This window comes from Oryzias latipes, chromosome 21, assembly GCF_002234675.1.
Source record: "Oryzias latipes chromosome 21, ASM223467v1".
NCBI lineage: Eukaryota > Metazoa > Chordata > Actinopteri > Beloniformes > Adrianichthyidae > Oryzias > Oryzias latipes.
The window spans coordinates 129,583-147,965 of record NC_019879.2 but is presented as its reverse complement, the minus strand read 5'-3'; the positions used below and the strand labels follow the sequence as shown (position 1 = coordinate 147,965).

Genomic DNA, 18,383 nt, shown 5'->3' with positions numbered 1-18,383 from the left:
CAGACTGAAGGGTCCATTGATACATTTCTGAACAAATGGATCCACAGACGCCTGAGAGCAGCAGCTTTTATTCTGAAGGAGTGGAACCTTTACAAACTAGCGTGAGTCCAGGAATTAACGTCTATTAAGCGGTGCAGAGGGTTTCATGAAGGACCATGATGCATCCTGGGAGGAGGAGGCGGTCCAGGACGCTTCCAAGTGTGACTCTTAGGAAGCCGTTAGCTTAACAGGAAGTGGGGGTTCATGGTGCTCTGCTGCCACATCCAGGCCCGAATAGAGAAGCTCCGCCCCCCTGCTCACATGCACGTGACCTCCACCTTCCCTTCCTCTTGATCGAAGCCCCCCTCCTCCATCTGGGGCATGGAGCTGGGATAGCCCCCCCCAAACGCCGGGAAACCCCCACTGCCTCCTGCAGGCGGCGACAGGCTGACTGTGGGGGAGGAGCCTGCGGCCGCGGCGCTCATCACGTCAGCGTGCACGACCTGCAGATGAGAGTTTGAAGCACTTTTCTGTCATCGGGACCTTCTCTCATATCAGCAGCGCTGACAGCCGGGCCTCCTGCAGGAGGAGCAGCAAATACTGCTCCTGCAACCACAACTTCAGGATTCTTAGGGAGAAGCAGGAGCCCCAAGACCTTTGACCTTTGCTACCATGAGGAGCCGGCTGCTGCTGGGATCTACCACAGGCGCCTATCAGTGGTTTAACCCACATTGTAGACCAAACGGCTCCACCAATAGAACAGCAGCTCCTCAAAGCTCCGACAGACACAATGGTCGTTGATGGGTCACATGACCACATCCTGTGGATTTACAGTGAAAGGAGTCCCATAACTGAGCCGTGTGGAGGAGCACATGTATGACAGGGATTGGTCAACAAGCCAGGAAGTAAGCCGTTCCTGTCAGTTTAGACCAGGGGTCGGGAACCTATGGCTCGCGAGCCATATATGGCTCTTTTGATGGTCACATGTGGCTCGCAGACAAATCTTTAATTATACTTTTTTTTTTCATTAGACCAGTCCTTCTCGGGCGCGATGCGATGCCAGAGGCGCGCAGTAGTAGCGGTGCTTGGAGAGAAAATCTGCGCCAGCGCTATCAGTTTACCAGCCTGAAACCTGTGAATTGCCGTGCCTAAAACTACGCGCTCCCGTCTCTGAGAAAGAGCGCGCAGTTGCGGGGACGGGATGTGTGAGGAAGAAAGAAGAGGGTGGGGGTGAGGGGTTGTGGGGACAGGCAGCAGGTGAATCGCGCAGGGATTGTAAAAACGTAAAACCCGCTGCCCGTCACTCACTGCAGTGTGAGTGTGTGTTTGGCTCCATGTCTGCATGTGAGCAATCTTTGTCACATCTAAAGAACATTCAGACCTACGATCACGTTTAAAGTCTCAACGCCTGCATGAAGCAGAAACTCACCACGTATCAACCAGACTAGACCATCAGCAAAACTACCACGAGAAATAATCATCATTTATTAGCAACAGCATAGCAATGTTATTCAAAAGAATCCACAGACTTATTGTACTTCAAAAGTGTTGAAATTACATCAAATGCACACAATCACTTGTATATTTAGTGATACACATATTGTCGCGGACTGAGTTTAACTTGGCTGTTGGGCCGCGTTGAAAGTTCTGGAGTTCAATGAACGCATCATGCAGCGATCTGATTGGCTCTCAGTTCTGTCGCTCAGCCTGTTGTTAGGTAATTTGGACCAATGGGGTTCAGCTATTGGCCGAATAAGGGAAATGGGAGGGCTGGAGCGGGAACAGGGGAATATAAAGTTGGGAGAAGCGCCGTTGTCTCGGCGGGAGAGATTCAGAAGTGGCTGAATTAATTGTATGGTGTTCGTTGTGGTCTGCAATAACAAGAACAAAGAACCTTAAATGAGGTTAAGTCTCCGTGCCTCAGTGTGGGAAAGGGACACCACATTATTGTATGGCTCTTTCGAAACTACATTTAAAAATATGTGGCGTTTATGGCTCTCTTGGCAAAAAAGGTTCCCGACCCCTGGTTTAGACTCATTGAAGCGTTGAGCGACGACCCCCCCCCCCCCAGTCCTAAATTGTCATGACCCCCCTCCCTCCTAACCTGTCGTGACCCCCCTCCCCCCTTACCTGTCGTGACCCCCCTCCCTCCTAACCTGTCGTGACCCCCCTCCCTCCGTCCTAACCTGTCGTGACCCCCTCCCTCCTAACCTGTCATGACCCCCCTCCGTCCTAACCTGTCGTGACCCCCTCCCTCCTAACCTGTCATGACCCCCCTCCCCCCTTACCTGTCGTGACCCCCCTCCCTCCTAACCTGTCGTGACCCCCCTCCCTCCGTCCTAACCTGTCGTGACCCCCTCCCTCCTAACCTGTCATGACCCCCCTCCGTCCTAACCTGTCGTGACCCCCTCCCTCCTAACCTGTCATGACCCCCCTCCCTCCTAACCTGTCGTGACCCCTCTTCTTCCTAACCTGTCGTGACCCCCCTCCCTCCGTCCTAACCTGTCATGACCCCCCTCCCTCTTAACTTGTCGTGACCCCCCTCCCTCCTAACCTGTCGTGACCCCCCTCCCTCCGTCCTAACCTGTCGTGACCCCCTCCCTCCTAACCTGTCATGACCCCCCTCCGTCCTAACCTGTCGTGACCCCCTCCCTCCTAACCTGTCATGACCCCCCTCCCTCCTAACCTGTCGTGACCCCTCTTCTTCCTAACCTGTCGTGACCCCCCTCCCTCCGTCCTAACCTGTCGTGACCCCCTACCTCCTAACCTGTCATGGCCCCCCTCCCCCCTTACCTGTCATGACCCCCCTCCCTCTTAACTTGTCGTGACCCCTCCCTCCTAACCTGTCGTGACCCCCGTCCCTCCGTCCTAACCTGTCATGACCCCCCTCCCTCCTAACCTGTCATGACCCCCCTCCCCCTTACCTGTCATGACCCCCCTCCCTCTTAACTTGTCGTGACCCCTCTCCCTCCTAACCTGTCGTGACCCCCCTCCCTCCGTCCTAACCTGTCGTGACCCCCTCCCTCCTTACCTGTCATGACCCCATTCCCCCCTTACCTGTCATGACCCCTCTCCCTCCTAACCTGCCATAACCCCCCTCCCTCCTAACCTGTCGTGACCCCCCTCCCTCTGTCCTAAATTGTCATGACCCCCCTCCATCCTAACCTGTCATGACCCCTCTCCCTCCTAACCTGTCATGACCCCCCTCCCTCCTAACCTGTCGTTACCCCCCTCCCTCTGTCCTAAATTGTCATGACCCCCCTCCATCCTAACCTGTCGTGACCCCCCTCCCTCTGTCCTAAATTGTCATGACCCCCCTCCCTCCGAACTTGTCATGACCCCCCTCCCCCCTTACCTGTCGTGACCCCTCTCCCTTTTAACTTGTGGTGACCCCCCCTCCCTCCTAACCTGTCGTGACCCCCCTCCCTCCCTCCTAACCTGTCATGACCCCCCTCCCCCCTTACCTGTCATGACCCCCCTCCCTCTTAACTTGTCGTGACCCCTCCCTCCTAACCTGTCATGACCCCCCTCCCTCCTAACCTGTCGTGACCCCCGTCCCTCCGTCCTAACCTGTCATGACCCCCCTCCCTCCTAACCTGTCGTGACCCCCCTCCCCCCTTACCTGTCATGACCCCCCTCCCTCTTAACTTGTCGTGACCCCTCTCCCTCCTAACCTGTCATGACCCCCCTCCCTCCGTCCTAACCTGTCGTGACCCCCTCCCTCTTAACCTGTCATGACCCCCCTCCCCCCTTACCTGTCATGACCCCCCTCCCTCTTAACTTGTCGTGACCCCTCTCCCTCCTAACCTGTCGCGACCCCCCTCCCTCTGTCCTAAATTGTCATGACCCCCCTCCCTCCTAACCTGTCGTGACCCCCCTCCCTCTGTCCTAAATTGTCATGACCCCCCTCCATCCTAACCTGTCATGACCCCTCTCCCTCCTAACCTGCCATAACCCCCCTCCCTCCTAACCTGTCGTGACCCCCCTCCCTCCTAACCTGTCGTGACCCCCCTCCCTCTGTCCTAAATTGTCATGACCCCCCTCCCTCCTAACCTGTCGTGACCCCCCTCCCTCTGTCCTAAATTGTCATGACCCCCCTCCATCCTAACCTGTCGTGACCCCCCTCCCTCTGTCCTAAATTGTCATGACCCCTCTCCCTCCTAACCTGTCGTGACCCCCCTCCCTCTGTCCTAAATTGTACTGACCCCCCTCCCTCCTAACCTGTCGTGACCCCCCTCCCTCCGAACTTGTCATGACCCCCCTCCCTCTTAACTTGTCGTGACCCCTCTCCCTCCTAACCTGTCGTGACCCCCTCCCTCCTAACCTGTCATGACCCCCCCTCCCTCCTAACCTGTCGTGACCCCTCTCCCTCCTAACCTGTCGTGACCCCCCCCCTCCCTCCTAACCTGTCGTGCCCCCTCTCCCTCCTAACCTGTCGTGACCCCCCTCCCTCCGTCCTAACCTGTCGTGACCCCCTCCCTCCTAACCTGTCATGACCCCCCTCCCCCCTTACCTGTCATGACCCCCCTCCCTCTTAACTTGTCGTGACCCCTCTCCCTCCTAACCTGTCGTGACCCCCTCCCTCCTAACCTGTCATGACCCCCCTCCCCCCTTACCTGTCGTGACCCCCCCCCCCCTCACCTGCTTCCTGGGGGGAGCAGCTGCTGGCTTTCTGGTGGGCCGCTGCAGGAACACCACCTGCTTGGTGGCCAGGTTCCCCTCACTGCAAACAGCAGCAGCCGCCTCAGAAGGACGTTGGGAGGCGGCAGAGAAGCACCTGGGGGTGGGATTACCTGTCATGGCGGACGAGGGGCGTGGGCAGCACACAGGTGAGCAGCCAGCCAAACTCTGCCAGGGTGTGCAGGAGGGGGCCGTAATCTGTCTTCACGCTGGAGCCCTGGGGGGGTTCAGAAGAGCAGCTGATGTGAGTCATCAGCTGAGCTCTTCCCTGAAGATCAGCAGTGGTCTCAGGACGTCCCACTCTGTGTGGAGCGCCCCCTGTAGGCCACAGACCTGCAGTGTCATCACTCAGTGCGATGGCTAGCATTAGCAGCTAGCGCTCCTTTCCTCTCTCCTCCCACATCCCAGCAGTGTTCTGATCAGACAGTGTTGGCGTTTTTGGACTTTGATGGAGGGGGAGAACGTCTTACCGTCCGGGTCATCGAGACGTCCAGTTCTGCTCCAAGTGTGGTTTGGAAGCTAGAAATGGACCAAAGAACCTAAAAAAGGTCCAGACTAGGCCTGCACAATATACCGCAAATTTATCGTTATCGCGACATCAAGCTGTGCAATATGCATACCGCAAAAGATGGCGATAATCGCAATAAACGGTTACCTTAAATGTGCTAAAATCATCTCATGGCAGCTTGAAATATTGAACAAATGAAATTAATCCCTTTATGCATTTAACCAATCGGAATGACCAATAATCACCAATATGGCATATCGCGGGTTTTCCTCATATCGTGCAGCTCTAGTCCAGACCTGCTCTAAAAGTCCAAAAGTGATGAACTGAACACTAACCGGATCTCTACTTTAGAACCTTTTTTATTCTGCTGTATTTCCTGTTTATTGACAGTCCTGTTGTCCCCCAATTGGGGGCCTTATGTGGAGGAGTCGGAAAGCCCCGCCCCCTCAGCCCTTGTTGGTAAATACTGGTGGTCCAGACGCTTCCCTACCTCAATGACCGTCCACTGCTCCACCACGACGGCGTCCTTGGCAGAGGCAGACGAGCTCCTCTCCTCGTACACAAACAGACCCTCCAGAGACCGGGGGACCGGCTCACCTGGGACAGAAAGGGGACAAACGCTCTTCAGCCTTCAAACGCGCTCATCATCTTCATCCACCGCTAGATGAGCACGTCTAAGCCAACGTCTCCAAACGCTGATCAATAAAGTTCTGTTCCCCAAAAACCTGCAGGACCAGAACCAGCAGGAGGCGGAGCTTCTGTTACTAACCTAATGACTCAAATTGGCGCCCCGGGAAATCGCCCATACGGCCCGAGTTAAAATCACTACTGGTCATTACGACAAGAACGCGGCCCTATTCCTCCTCGCCGCCCGCCATCTTCTCTCACACAAGATGAACTGCTTGCATGTACAAAGTACCAAAGGTCAAGCAGGAAAAGCAGCTCCTGGACGACCTCCCCTGCTCCTGATGGCGTGACATTCACCGCGGCGGTACACCCCCAGTGGACACGCCCTCCTGAATTGTCTGGACCGTTCTAAACCGGATGTTACCAGACCAGACCGCTCAGTGGAAACCAGGCTGTTAAGTCTGCGCCTGGACTCAGCTGCTTTTCAGTTTAGCTTCTTCGCCTTGTCGGAGTGAACCTGCCAGAGGTGACGCTCCTGGGGGGTCAAACATGCAGTCGCACCTTTCAGCGTGTCCCAGTACACGAAGGAGTCCACCAGCGACCAGCCTCTGCCGTAGTAGATGGCCGTCAGCTCCAGCCAGTCCGCCTCCAGGCCGCTGACCACGTGGCCCTTCTTGGAAACGCGCATGGACAGCGCCCCCTGGTGGTACTGGCAGCACACAGAGTCCAGAGAGGCACAGCCTGGATCCCAGGAGTGGAAGAAGACCAGCAGCTTCAGGTCTGCAGGGCGACGGGGAGAAGCGGGTCGGCGTCCTCTCAGCTAAACTCCAGCAACCACAAAAGAGCAGCGAGCCTCACCTGGACGGAAGGTGTCCTCCAGCTCTCTGTCTGAGGGGGGGGTCTGCGGGGGCGAGCGGTGGCCCTGTTTCTGGCTGATCCCACTGACCTGCTGGAGGACAGAGCCAACAAAGCGAACGCCGCCGCGGGCGCTGCTGTTGACCTGCAGAGGAGGCGGAGAAGACTGATGAGGTCAGAGGTTTAGGGAGGGGCTCAGAGGAAGAACGTGACCCTTCTGACCCTGTCGATGAGCGCTCGCACGGTGTCCCCCGTCAGCGAGTCTCCAGGCAGGGGCCACTCCTCCGCCCGCAGCGTTGGCACGCTGTGAGACACGGGCGCCACCTCTTTTCTGAAAACAGGAAGGAGTGAGCGTGAAGCGGATCGAGCAGCAGAGACGGCGTTCACAGCGACATCAAGGAACAGGGAGACAGAAAACAGCGGGAGGAATCTCTGTGTGTCGGGGATCCACAGTCCTGGAGGAGTCAGAAGAGACCGTCTGCAGTCCAGGAGCCTGCTTTAAAAACGCTCCTACTAACGTGTAGAGCCTAAATGAGTACCCCCCCCCCCCCTCGTTCACCCGTGTTACTACGGTCATGCAAACATGCAGGAGCAGCTTGGATCTGGTTGGAGCCGCTCCAGGCGCTCAGCTTCAGGCTGGGAGGTTCTGCTCAGGATCCTCCACCCCCACCCCCCCACTCTGGCCTCCAGCACCGTGAAGGAGCAGGTGTAGGTCGGGTCAAGGGTCATGGCTGCACTACCTGGTTCTGGGGCGGACCAGGATGGTGCGGTACAGCAGGCTGAAGGGCAGCGAGCGCGTCCGGCCCACCGACAGGATGATGGGGTGCAGGGCGGCCAGCACGAAGCCCTGGGTGTAGTAGGGCTGCAGCGCCTGGGGGAGCTCCAACAGCGAGGACACCCACTGGACTGTAGGACGGCTTCCTGCAGGGACAGAACCTTCATGATCAGCAGAACCCCTCCTCTTCATCATCCTCATCCCTGTACAGGTTTAAGCCATCAAACCACCTCAAATGGAAGATTTATCTGGATTCATGTCGTTCCAGATCATTTCAAAGAGTTGTAATCCACTTTAATCCATTCATTCATCTTCTAAACCCGTTTGGTCGGGGTCACGGGACTGCCGGAGCCGCGTGGGCGAAGGCGGGGGGCAGATTATCTGAGAGGGCAGATTATCTTGACCCTATTTTGTTATAAATCAACAATAAAATAACAGGAAGACCTTTGCTGTCATCTTCACACTCGTCTTCTTCAGACAGGGAGGAGCAGAACCACACTGAGCATGCTCACAATAATCTGCAGAACCACACTGAGCATGCTCACAATAATCTGCAGAACCACACTGAGCATGCTCACAATAATCTGCAGAACCACACTGAGCATGCTCACAATAATCTGATTAAGACACGCTCATATGACAAACAGCCATCAGAAAATCTGCTTCTGTGTGGTAAACCACCTGATTGCTTTCATACGTCGTGGAAGAGTTTGAACAGTCAATTGTAATGTAACCTGCAGCATCAGTGGGCGGAGCTACTGAGACGCATCAACGCACTGCTCGGACATTCAGTACCTGAATCACTGAGGCGGTTTTGGATAAATTTGTACTGCAAACATTAAAAATGTTAAATATGTTTATGAATGTCACAACATTTTGTATCATTTCTTTAGAAACATTCATCTGAAAAAAACTTCCATGACGATACTTTAAATTCCTCTAATCTTCCTTCAGGGTCAAAGGGTCATTCTGTAGTTATTGTTGTAGATTTTAACTAACATACTTCATGGGAACAAAAATAAGACACGATCATGATGCATCCTGGGAGAAGGAGGCAGTCCAGGACGGTTCCAAGTGTGCCAAAAATAAGGCCAGCTCCACCGTGGGCCCCCCGCTCCGCCATGAGACCCCCGCTACACCGTGGGCCTCATGCTCCACCGTGGGCCTCATGCTCCGCCGTGGGCCTCATGCTCCACCGTGGGCCTCATGCTCCACCGTGGGCCTCATGCTCCGCCGTGGGCCTCATGCTCCACCGTGGGCCTCATGCTCCGCCGTGGGCATCATGGTGCACCATCACCAACACTGACACGAGTCAGGAAGCAACACTCAGACACACACACCAAAAATGCTCTACACAACCACACAAGCCCAGACAGAAATGCGTTCAAAGCCCTCCTCCTGAGCTGCTGCCATGCCTGCTGACACTAACGCCTCTGTGTGGATGGAGGAGGAGTGAGGCAGACTAAGAGGAGATGAGAGGAAGAGGAGTGAAGGTGCAGATGAAGATGACAAATCTACCCGGCAACAAGAAAGAACCCTTCAGTGTTTCTGAGGTTCAAACTTTAAAGACCTCACTCTACAAGAGGAGCATGGAGTGATGGTGATGCGTTCTCCCACAGCATCACCATCATGTTAGAATCATTCAAAGATTCTTTTTTATCACAAAATGTTGACGTAGATTTGAGAAAAGAGAAGGAATAATATGACAAACAGGGCGGCCGTGGTGCAGCGGTAGGGCGGTCGACCTATGACCGTAAGGTTGCAGGTTCGATTCCCGCCTTGCACGCCCATGAGTCGAAGTGGGCAAGACACTGGACCCCACCTTGCCTCTGGTGGTAGGCGGGCGTGTTTGACAGTGGAGCGGCCACGTGTGAGCCTGTGTGTGTGACTGTGTGTGTGTGACTGTGTGTGTGAGCCTGTGTGTGTGTGAGCCTGTGTGTGTGTGACTGTAAAAACACTTTGTCCTTGTAGGTAGTAAAGCGCTATCCAAGTATACGCCATTCACCATTTTTCCCAGAAGCTGCAGTAAAGTCAGGCATTTGAGGCCACAATAACAAAGTAGAAGTATAAAGAGTACAGTGAGAGCAGGAGGGGGTGTCCGGAGGGCCGTCCCACCGCCCAGAGTGGATGATGATAATCTGAGTTAATCCACTTCAACTGCTCAGATTACAGAGGTGGAAATCCTGAACAACAGATTTTCTGAAAGTAGATGAAAACTCACTTCAACAACCCCCCCCCACCCCCCACCCCACCCCCCCCGCACACACAAACCTGGACCAACAAAGTTCTGCTGCAGGGGGGGTTCAGAGCAGAACCTGGTGTGTGTGACTGCAGCCCCACAACCCTCAGGCCGAAATGAGGCCTGGCCCCCTGACACAGGGAGAGACATGGGGGGGGCGGGGCTGGTGACAATGTGTGTCCCAGAAATGCCTGATCCATTAAGGACACCCCCCCCACCAGAATGACAGAAATATCACCAAATCCAGCTCCGAGCGACAAATGGATTCAAACACGACGGACCAGGAGGAGAAGAATTGAACATCTCAGTTCTGGAGTCCAAAGACCAGAAATGTGTGTGTGTGTGTGTGTGTGGGGGGGGGGGGGGGGGGGGGTGTCCTCTAGTGAACCTCTGAGTTTGGAACCAGCAGCAGGAAACCATTTGGACCGTCAGCAGCTGATATCCAGAGAGCTGCATGAGAACCTCACTTAGTATTTCAGTTAAAGGTTCATGAAAGTCTGACAGACCAAACCCAGATGACCAGCGGAACCAGTTCTGGACCAGACCACGACCAGACCAGAACCTTTAACTGGACCTGAAAACATGCAGCAGGCCTGTGGATCTGAAGTGGATCTACGAGGTTGTTTCAGGAACACAGAGGACTGACCATCTCTCACTTTCTGCTTGGTTTCTGGAAGGGGCAATTTGAGTTGGCTCCGCCCACTTCAACCTATCCAAGGGCAGCAACTGAGGAGGAGAAAGTAGAGCTGTGACCAATGGACGACCGGATCATGAACGCATGAAAGTTTGAGTGTCGATCACAACAGGTGATCAAAACACACAAACACCCCCCCAAAATGTTATTGAGCAGTAAAGCTGGACTTTGGAGCACGGTCCTCCTGTAACCCCCAGTGACCTGCCCTCCATGATCAGTGGAAGCGGGAACCTTTGCTTTTCCCTGTTTGCCTCGCGCTCCTCCGGAGGAGGACGGCGGCTGGTCAGGAGGAGGCTTTGAACGGCGGCTGAAGGTCCTCCAGAACCTCCTGCTGTTCGTGATCAGTCCTGCGGGGCGGCAGCAGACCGGAACACCTCGCTGCGCCTGACTAACTGCTGCCCACGTTCACCTCCGAACCGCACTAAAAACCGCCTTTTCCCTGAGTTTGGTCTGCCAGGCCCAGGAGCATTCAGTCATCCTGGATGTGATGAGGAGAAAATCTGAAACTTCCTCACGAACAGAAACTGATGGTCAGGATGGAAACGATGCACTCAAACACGTGTATATGTGACGTCATAACTTGTGAATGCGATGATCCGACTTTCAAGAACTTCTAGGGTTCCGCTGCGAGCAGAGAGCAGCGTCCGTCACCTTCCAGGCTGAAGTCCAGCAGGACGTAGTCGTAGGCGCTCTCCGTGCGGGTCTCCACCAGCGGCCTCCTCAGGGTGGAGTAGATCTTCCCGGGGCTGCTGTCCTCCGGCTCCTCCAGTTTCCGCAAGCCGCAGCCCATGGCCTCCGAGGCGGGGATGGAGCAGCTCTCAGGTCCTAACGGCGCGGCTCCATCGCGCCTCCGTCCCGTTGCTCCTCCCGATCAGACCCGCGCGCGCGCGCGCGGCGCGTAAAAAAGACTAGAGGACCGGGAAACTGCGGGTGCACGAGAGAACAGTGGCGCACGCGTGCGTGCTAAATGTGGGAAAACTCTGTAAATTGCGCACGTGAAGCGGAATGCGCGCCCGTGTCCGGCACTGAAGTTTCTTTCACAAGTGAAGGACCGACCTGAACCAGGAGACTTCCGCTCTGGATTTCAAAATAAAACGGACAAAACGATGAAACGTTTTGCAAATGAAGCTAACATTCAAAGTATTGGTGTTCGGATTCCTCTGTAGGTTTACAGCGTGAATTCCCACCTTCACCCCTCCCCCACCCCCCAAACACACAGTGAAAAAAGATGAACTTTATCACTGAACGAGTGAACGTGAAATCTAACCTGAACTTTTTCTGTGATGCTCACATTTTCAGTTAACACAGTTGATTCCACTTCTCCACACACACACACACACACACACGTATGAACATGTTTGTTTTTACAGCGTTGCTGTCTTATTTTGAAGTCTGTTTCCGGTCTGGTTTTGAATGAAAGTGTTGACTTGGATCAGACAGAAGTTCTGCTGTTTTCATTCCAAGGGTGGAGGTGGGAAGATGGAGGGGAGACAAACTGCTCCATTCAGGGCTTTAGATTGAACTTTTTCACTTTAGCAACAGTTTTGTCACAATTATTGTTAAAATGTCTAAATCCTCACACAACATTAAAAAGACAGAGGTCTGCTAGGAATATGGATTGTGTTGTATTTTTCTTGCTGGCGTTGCTGTCAGGCCGCACCTCTGTGGTTCTTGTGGCTGTTCTTTGTCTCATTGCAGGAGCTTAAGCAGATGTTCCACGATGATAAGAAAGACATCATGACTCCAAATGTTTGAAGAAGATGACAGTCTGTCAGCTGTGGAGTCAGTCCATGTCTCCATGTGACGCTCGTGGTTTTATTGAAGTGATGTGCAGTCATGCAAAACATAGCATAAAATATTGAAGTATTAAATAAGATGGATTTACTTTTTATTATTAAAAATAAAAATCAAACATTAAATTTTAGACATGACTACTGTCAACAGTCAGAGCTCTGCCCCCCCCCCCTGGGAGCAGTCTCCAGAGTACTGAATGCACTTCATCTCCCAGCAACCCCACTTCCTGGATGCTGCACACCTGACTCTCATTCACTCATCAACCACAGCAGACTTCAGCTCTCAGAGCGTTGGACCTGGACCTGATCTGTCTCCTGACCCTGTTTCTGACTGTTTGCCTGCTGCCTGCCCAGACCCTCGCCTGGATCCTGACTACTAGGGATGGGAATCGAAGCCCCATGAAGCTCTCATGGGGCTTCGTGTAAATGTGCCAGAAAAATGAATGAAGCATTTGGGGCTTCGAAACCACACAGAACAGCGGCATCTGGTGGCAGACAGGACATATATCATCTACTCCACTAAGTTCCTTGCCCTTGTAACACTTCAGTGTGGAAATAAAACAAAGACAATGTTTGAAGATTTGTGAGAAGTGCTTGTGTTACATTGTGAATGCCATGTATAAAGTGAGAATGAGTGCTTGTGAACCAGGGTCTAACATGACTGGGTGGGATACATGTTATAGATTTTTATTTAAAAACAGAATTTTCTCCACTGTGCTGGGCTTCAGCCTGTTTCATCTTTGGCTGACGATTTCGCCAGCCTTGGAGAAGATCCTCTCACAAGGCACAGATGAAGCTGGTGTGCATAAAAACTTCCTTGCCAGCTTGTAGAGATGTGGGTATAAAACCTTGTGGGTAACCCAGTATCTCAGTGGGTCCTGAGTCCTTGGGATGTGAGGTTCCTTTAAGTACCTAGAAGGACATTAATAGCCTATTGTCATGCACCAGTCTAAAATGAGCAGAAGTTATGATGAGGATTCTAATCTTTACTGTACCTCTGAACCTCCACTGTTGCACTGGCAGTTGTGCTGGTCACCTGCTGTTGAACCCCCACATGCCTGTCCAGCAGGGCCCAGAGACCACCATCTTCCTGCTGACTTGAAGGACCTTCTCTAGGTGGCGACTGTGGCTGTGCCTCTGGAAGTAGCGCCTGCATTGTTGCAGCACACTCTTTAGTGAGTCGCTCTATGGCCGTGTGGGCAGAGCCTTGGCTGCAGAACCCCAGCTCTTTAAACCTTGGGTCCAACAAGGTTGCCATTGACAGAGCAGTGACCTTCTCCAGAGCTGAAAACCTCTCATGGAGATTGTTCTTCAAGTTAGTGGCCAGTTTTTCACCAAGTGGGTGTGTGATCTGACCACACCTGCTTGAGATGTAATGTTTCAGCATTTTGACCATGGGAATGACTTTGGATGCTGACACTTGTTTTTCTGTCGAAAGCTCAACTGTGGCCTCTTGAAACGGTGAAAGAACGCTCAAGCAGTGGTGTATGGCCTGGTAGTCCTCTGAGGTGAGTGGAGGAAGGTCTGTATGGAGGGTGGCCAGAGCTGCCCCCAGTGGCTCTCTCTCCTTAAACAACCTTTCCAACATATTAAATGTGCTGTTCCATCTTGTTTCCACCTAAGATAAGACAGCAAGCACATTTTAAAGGAGAGAAGAAAGTAACACAATAAACAACTGCAAAAACATGTAAAATCTTAGATTTAAAAAAAAAATGTTTCACCTCTTGTATTAATTTGTGCTCTGGCCTGGCCAGCTGTCGCTGCATCTCTGACAGCTTCTCCTTCGCTGTGGTGCTGGATTTAAAAAGACCGACAATCCTACGCCCCTTACTTCGGATATCCTCTAGTTCAGGGGTTTGGGCAAGGGACTTTTTCACCACCAAATTAAGCATATGTGCAAAACACATTATGTGCCGAAGCAGTAATATATTAGCACATGCAACCATGTTGGGAGCACAGTCTGTAACCAGGCCTGTCACCTGGAAGAAAGATTACATGTTCAAAAATCATGTATATTAGGTAGTGGGAGGCCATATTGATGAATGATTTTGTACTTTATTGATCTGGCTCGCACCTTCCCTTTAATTCCCCATTCTTCCATGAGAAGATTTTTGGCCTCAGCCAAGTGAGCTGCAGTGTGGGTTTGGGGAAACTTCAGAACCCCCAAGACCACAGAGGCCAGCTCCACCTAGAATGAACAAAGTCAAACTGAGATACATAAACCAAAGCATTGCACAAAGCAGGGGATACCTACCTCCTCGGTGATAAAATGGCATGTTACAGCCAAGTAAGCGTCCATGTTAATGGATGTCCACATGTCTGCTGTAAGGCTGACAGCAGAGGCCCTGCTGACCACATCTAAAGCCTTCTCCTTTTTGGCTTTGTACTTCTCCTCCACCATTGTCTTCAAGGCCTTCCTATTAGGAATTATGTAGGATGGGTTGACAAAAGCCTAATAGTGACAAATAAAATACAACTTATTATGTACACAAAAACATAAATAATGTAAATGCTATATAATATTAGCCACCTTACCTTGAAGCCTTTGTCTTCAAAAATTGAAAATGGTTGTGCATCCATTACAATCATATCCACCAATGCAGAATCAAGTTCTTGCTTTCTTGACACTGCAAAATATACATATGAAGAAAAAAAAAAATATTTATTGTAGAAGCTGAGCCTCAAACCCGGAACCTCAGCATTCACATGTCACTGCTTTTTCCACTGAGCTATCTATTTCAGTTCTTAGTGTGCCATTAGTTGGATATATTCTTATTACCAATACAAGGTGGATTGAAGGCTTGATTTGCCGACTGCGGAGTTTCAATATGATGAACGGAGCGGAGATGTCGCATCATGGAGGATGTACTATCATTAAATGCAAATTCATGTTTGCAAATCAAACATTGCACCAAAAAAAAAAAAATGGAAAGAATAAAAATGATTCCTTTCAACTGACAGACATACCTATAAAACTGACATAATCAGCAATGGCTACTAATAAAATAACGTTAATAGTGTATAATTACCTTATTTGGAGAAATCAAGTTGAAATGATCCCAAGCCACAGAACGTTTTTTACCGGGTGCCATGACGTTGATTCTTACGATACACGGGAAACAACAGAACTGGTCGGGAAACGTTGTTTGGGATTCATCTGTATTTATAGACAACAGCGCGCCCTTCTGATCAAACACACCTGAGATCTGAAACCTGGTTCAGGTGAGTGATGCATTTGGCGCGTCATACGTCATCAATCACGTGATCTGCGCTGGTTGACACACGCTTTGAAACATTGTGCCGAAACACTCTGTTTCATGAAGGTGAACCGCGCGCCGAAGCCCCGTGTCAAACGGGCCATCCCTACTGACTACCCCGTCTCTCCTCTGATGCTCTCACGCCTGTTATTTACCTGTTTAAATACACCATAAAGCAGCAGGTAAGGCACTGGCAGCTCGTGCCTCACCTGCACACACTGACAGGAAGTGCAGCTGACGCATGCACTGTACTGGCTTTCCATCATCATAAAAGACTCTTTATTACAGTCTGATTGGTGCCAGTTTGTGACCCATTTCATCTCATTTTTTATCTGGTAAAAATGTGCATTAGAAACATAATAGGTGAGGCCTGCAGTACGCATGCCTCGAGGCAGAGGGCGCTGGTGATCCCAGAGAATGAGACATCACAGCTGAAGAATCCTAGAATTTAGAGTTTAGACCCATGATGATTCGGCCCATGATCCTCTTCTCCTGGTTTGGAATGCTCTGTGGATGCTCAGCACACAGAGGAGGGGAGAGCTGCCGTTTGGGCTGCTGGGACTGACAACAGAAGCTGAAGGTCATCCAGCAAACAGAGGAGACCCCCCCCCCCCCCCCCCCCATCTGTTCTGAGTTCTTTCAGGGGGAGATGCAGATTAAACAAAGACACGATGCATCACAACAGCATCACTGTGTCACAAGTGAGTTGATGTGGTAGAAGGCTGTTTTGGTCACTTTTAGGTCAAGTTTTCTGTTTTTGTATTTTGCTCGGTCATTGTTTAGACTGAAAGAATGACAGGAAGGAAGCCAAGGATGGATGAGAGGCAGCAGAGGGGGAAAATCCTGCCCGTGTTCATCACAACCACCTGTGAGTCATTTTGGTGACAAACGTCAGCTCCGTTCATCCTCACAAACTGGACCGGTTCATTTCAACCAATCGGTGATGAAGGGTTGGAGTCCAACATAGGATAGGATAGGATAGACAACTTTATTTCTCCCTTTGGGAGGTTCCCGCATGGAAATTGACATCTCCATCGCATACAGGACTATTAGACATACATGTAGGAAAAAGCAGTTCAGTAATCAGAAAAGTAAAAACAGAAAAAACAGTTTACAGTTCTGCAAAAATGTAAAAAAACAAAAAGTCATTCAGGCCCTTTCTCTTCTGCCCCCCTCCCCCCTCCTAAGTGGTGGTTAAAGAGTTTGATGGCCCGGGGGACAAAGGAGTTCCTCAGTCTATTAGTGCTGCACCTTGGGAGGAGCAGCCTCTTGCTGAAGGTGCTTCTCTGGCTGCTGATGGTCGTGTGACGAGGGTGGGTGGTATTGTCCAGGATACCCGTTAGTTTTTTGAGTGTCCTTCTCTCTGCCACAGTAGCCAGAGGGTCCAGCCTTGTGCCAACCACAGAGCCAGCCCGCCTGATCAGCTTCTCCAGCCTGGAGAAGTCTGTCTTTGAGGTGCCCCCCCCAGTACACCACAGCGTACGTTAGAGCGCTGGCGACCACAGACTGGTAGAAGATCCCCAGGAGCTTCTTGCAGATGTTGAAGGATCTTAACCTCCTCAAGAAGTACATCCTGCTCTGGGCCTTCTTGTACAGCTGCCCCGTGTTGCTCGTCCAGTCCAGCTTGTTGTCCAGCCACAGCCCAAGATATTTATAGGTCTGCACGACCTCCACATCCTCCACTCCTATCAGAACTGGTCTGGGGTTGGGTCTGTCCCTCCCAAAGTCGACGACCAGTTCCTTAGTCTTGGAGGTGTTGAGCTGTAAGTTGTTTTTGTGGCTCCAGACAACAAAATCATCCACCAGGCTCCTGTACTCCTCCTCCTCGTCGCCACTGATACACCCCACGATGGCTGTGTCATCTGCGAACTTCTGGATGTGACACGTGTCCGAGTTGTAGCACAAGTCCGCGGTGTACAGGGTGAAGAGGAAAGGGGGAAGTACAGTCCCCTGTGGAGCTCCCATGTTGCTGACCACAGTGTCAGACGTGATGTCCTTCAGCCTGACGTACTGTGGTCTGTCGGTGAGGTAACTGGAAATCCAAGCAACCAGGCACGGGTCCACTCGCATACTGGAGAGTTTTTCCTGGAGTACAAGTAGCTGGATAGTGTTGAAGGCACTGGAAAAGTCCAGGGGCCTCATTTATAAAACTTTGCGTAGGATTTGCGTCAGAAGTGGCGTACGGATGAAACATAGGATGTGCGTACGCACAGAAATATTCGGAGTTATAAAACCGTGCGCACGCACATCCTACGCATCTTTCTCTTAATAAATCACAACCAATTCTAAATGCTGCGCAGCTTTTGCGGCCTCATGACACACCTATAGTTGCCCATAAATAGTCCGTGAAACGCCCACAAATGAATATTCATAGATTGCGAAACCATGGCAACACAGAGAGGAAATGAAAAAAACGTAACTTCACTCAATGTGAAGTAGAAGTTATCGTTGGCGAGGTGGAAAAGAGGAGAAAAGTGTTGTTTGGAGGGCACAGTGTGGGCATTACTAATGCCAAAAAGGCACGTGAGTGGCAGACGGCGGCAGACGCTGTAAATGCTGCAGCCTCACAACCTCGGACCGTGGCCGAAAGAAAAAAGAAAAGGTCGGACATCAAAGTCGAGGCAAAAAAACGTCTAGCGCTGACCCCCCACCCCCCCACCCCCCCACACACACACCCGTGTCTGCCACGGGTGTGTGTGTGTGGGGGGGGGGGGGGGGGGGGGGGGACACCGGAGCTGACCCCTCCTGATGAGAGACTGGCAGCAATAATTGAGAAATCCCTTAAGTGGAGTGGTGACTGAGGCGCAGGGGGAGCACCGACGCGCCAGATGCACCGGGTGACACCCCCCCAAAAGCCCGCAGAGGAAGTCGGAACCGGCTCATAAGCCACTCGTCCTCGTTTGCCAGCAAGTCTTCTTGCTGTCTAAAGATGCGTTCACTCCGAATTCTTCCATTTGCCACATCTTCTAAGAGCGC

At 52.0% G+C, this 18,383-nt stretch overlaps 2 protein-coding genes across 3 annotated transcripts; both read right to left on the bottom strand.

The window, feature by feature from the left end:
• Positions 1-48: 48 nt before the first annotated feature.
• On the bottom strand, positions 49-11,431 carry rftn2 (raftlin family member 2). Of its 2 annotated transcripts, XM_023951195.1 has the most exons (9): positions 11,009-11,430; positions 7,390-7,570; positions 6,872-6,980; positions 6,653-6,794; positions 6,356-6,574; positions 5,658-5,764; positions 4,773-4,876; positions 4,621-4,702; positions 49-482 (listed from the first exon to the last, which is right to left on the bottom strand). In XM_023951195.1, exons 1-9 carry the CDS (start codon positions 11,145-11,147, stop codon positions 297-299), a joined length of 1,269 nt encoding a protein of 422 aa, XP_023806963.1. In that variant the 5' UTR covers positions 11,148-11,430; the 3' UTR covers positions 49-296. The 2 variants fall into 2 exon arrangements, with proteins under 2 accessions (XP_023806963.1, XP_011471911.3); XM_011473609.3 differs by lacking the exon at positions 4,621-4,702 and having other exon boundaries at positions 353-482; positions 11,009-11,431.
• Positions 11,432-12,525: 1,094 nt separating this feature from the next.
• LOC111946807 (zinc finger BED domain-containing protein 4-like) lies at positions 12,526-15,434 on the bottom strand. The gene is made up of 7 exons (XM_023951194.1): positions 14,930-15,434; positions 14,686-14,777; positions 14,405-14,602; positions 14,225-14,338; positions 13,872-14,129; positions 13,146-13,768; positions 12,526-13,062 (listed from the first exon to the last, which is right to left on the bottom strand). Exons 1-7 carry the CDS (start codon positions 15,006-15,008, stop codon positions 12,885-12,887), a joined length of 1,542 nt encoding a protein of 513 aa, XP_023806962.1. The 5' UTR covers positions 15,009-15,434; the 3' UTR covers positions 12,526-12,884.
• Between the last annotated feature and the right edge of the window lie 2,949 nt (positions 15,435-18,383).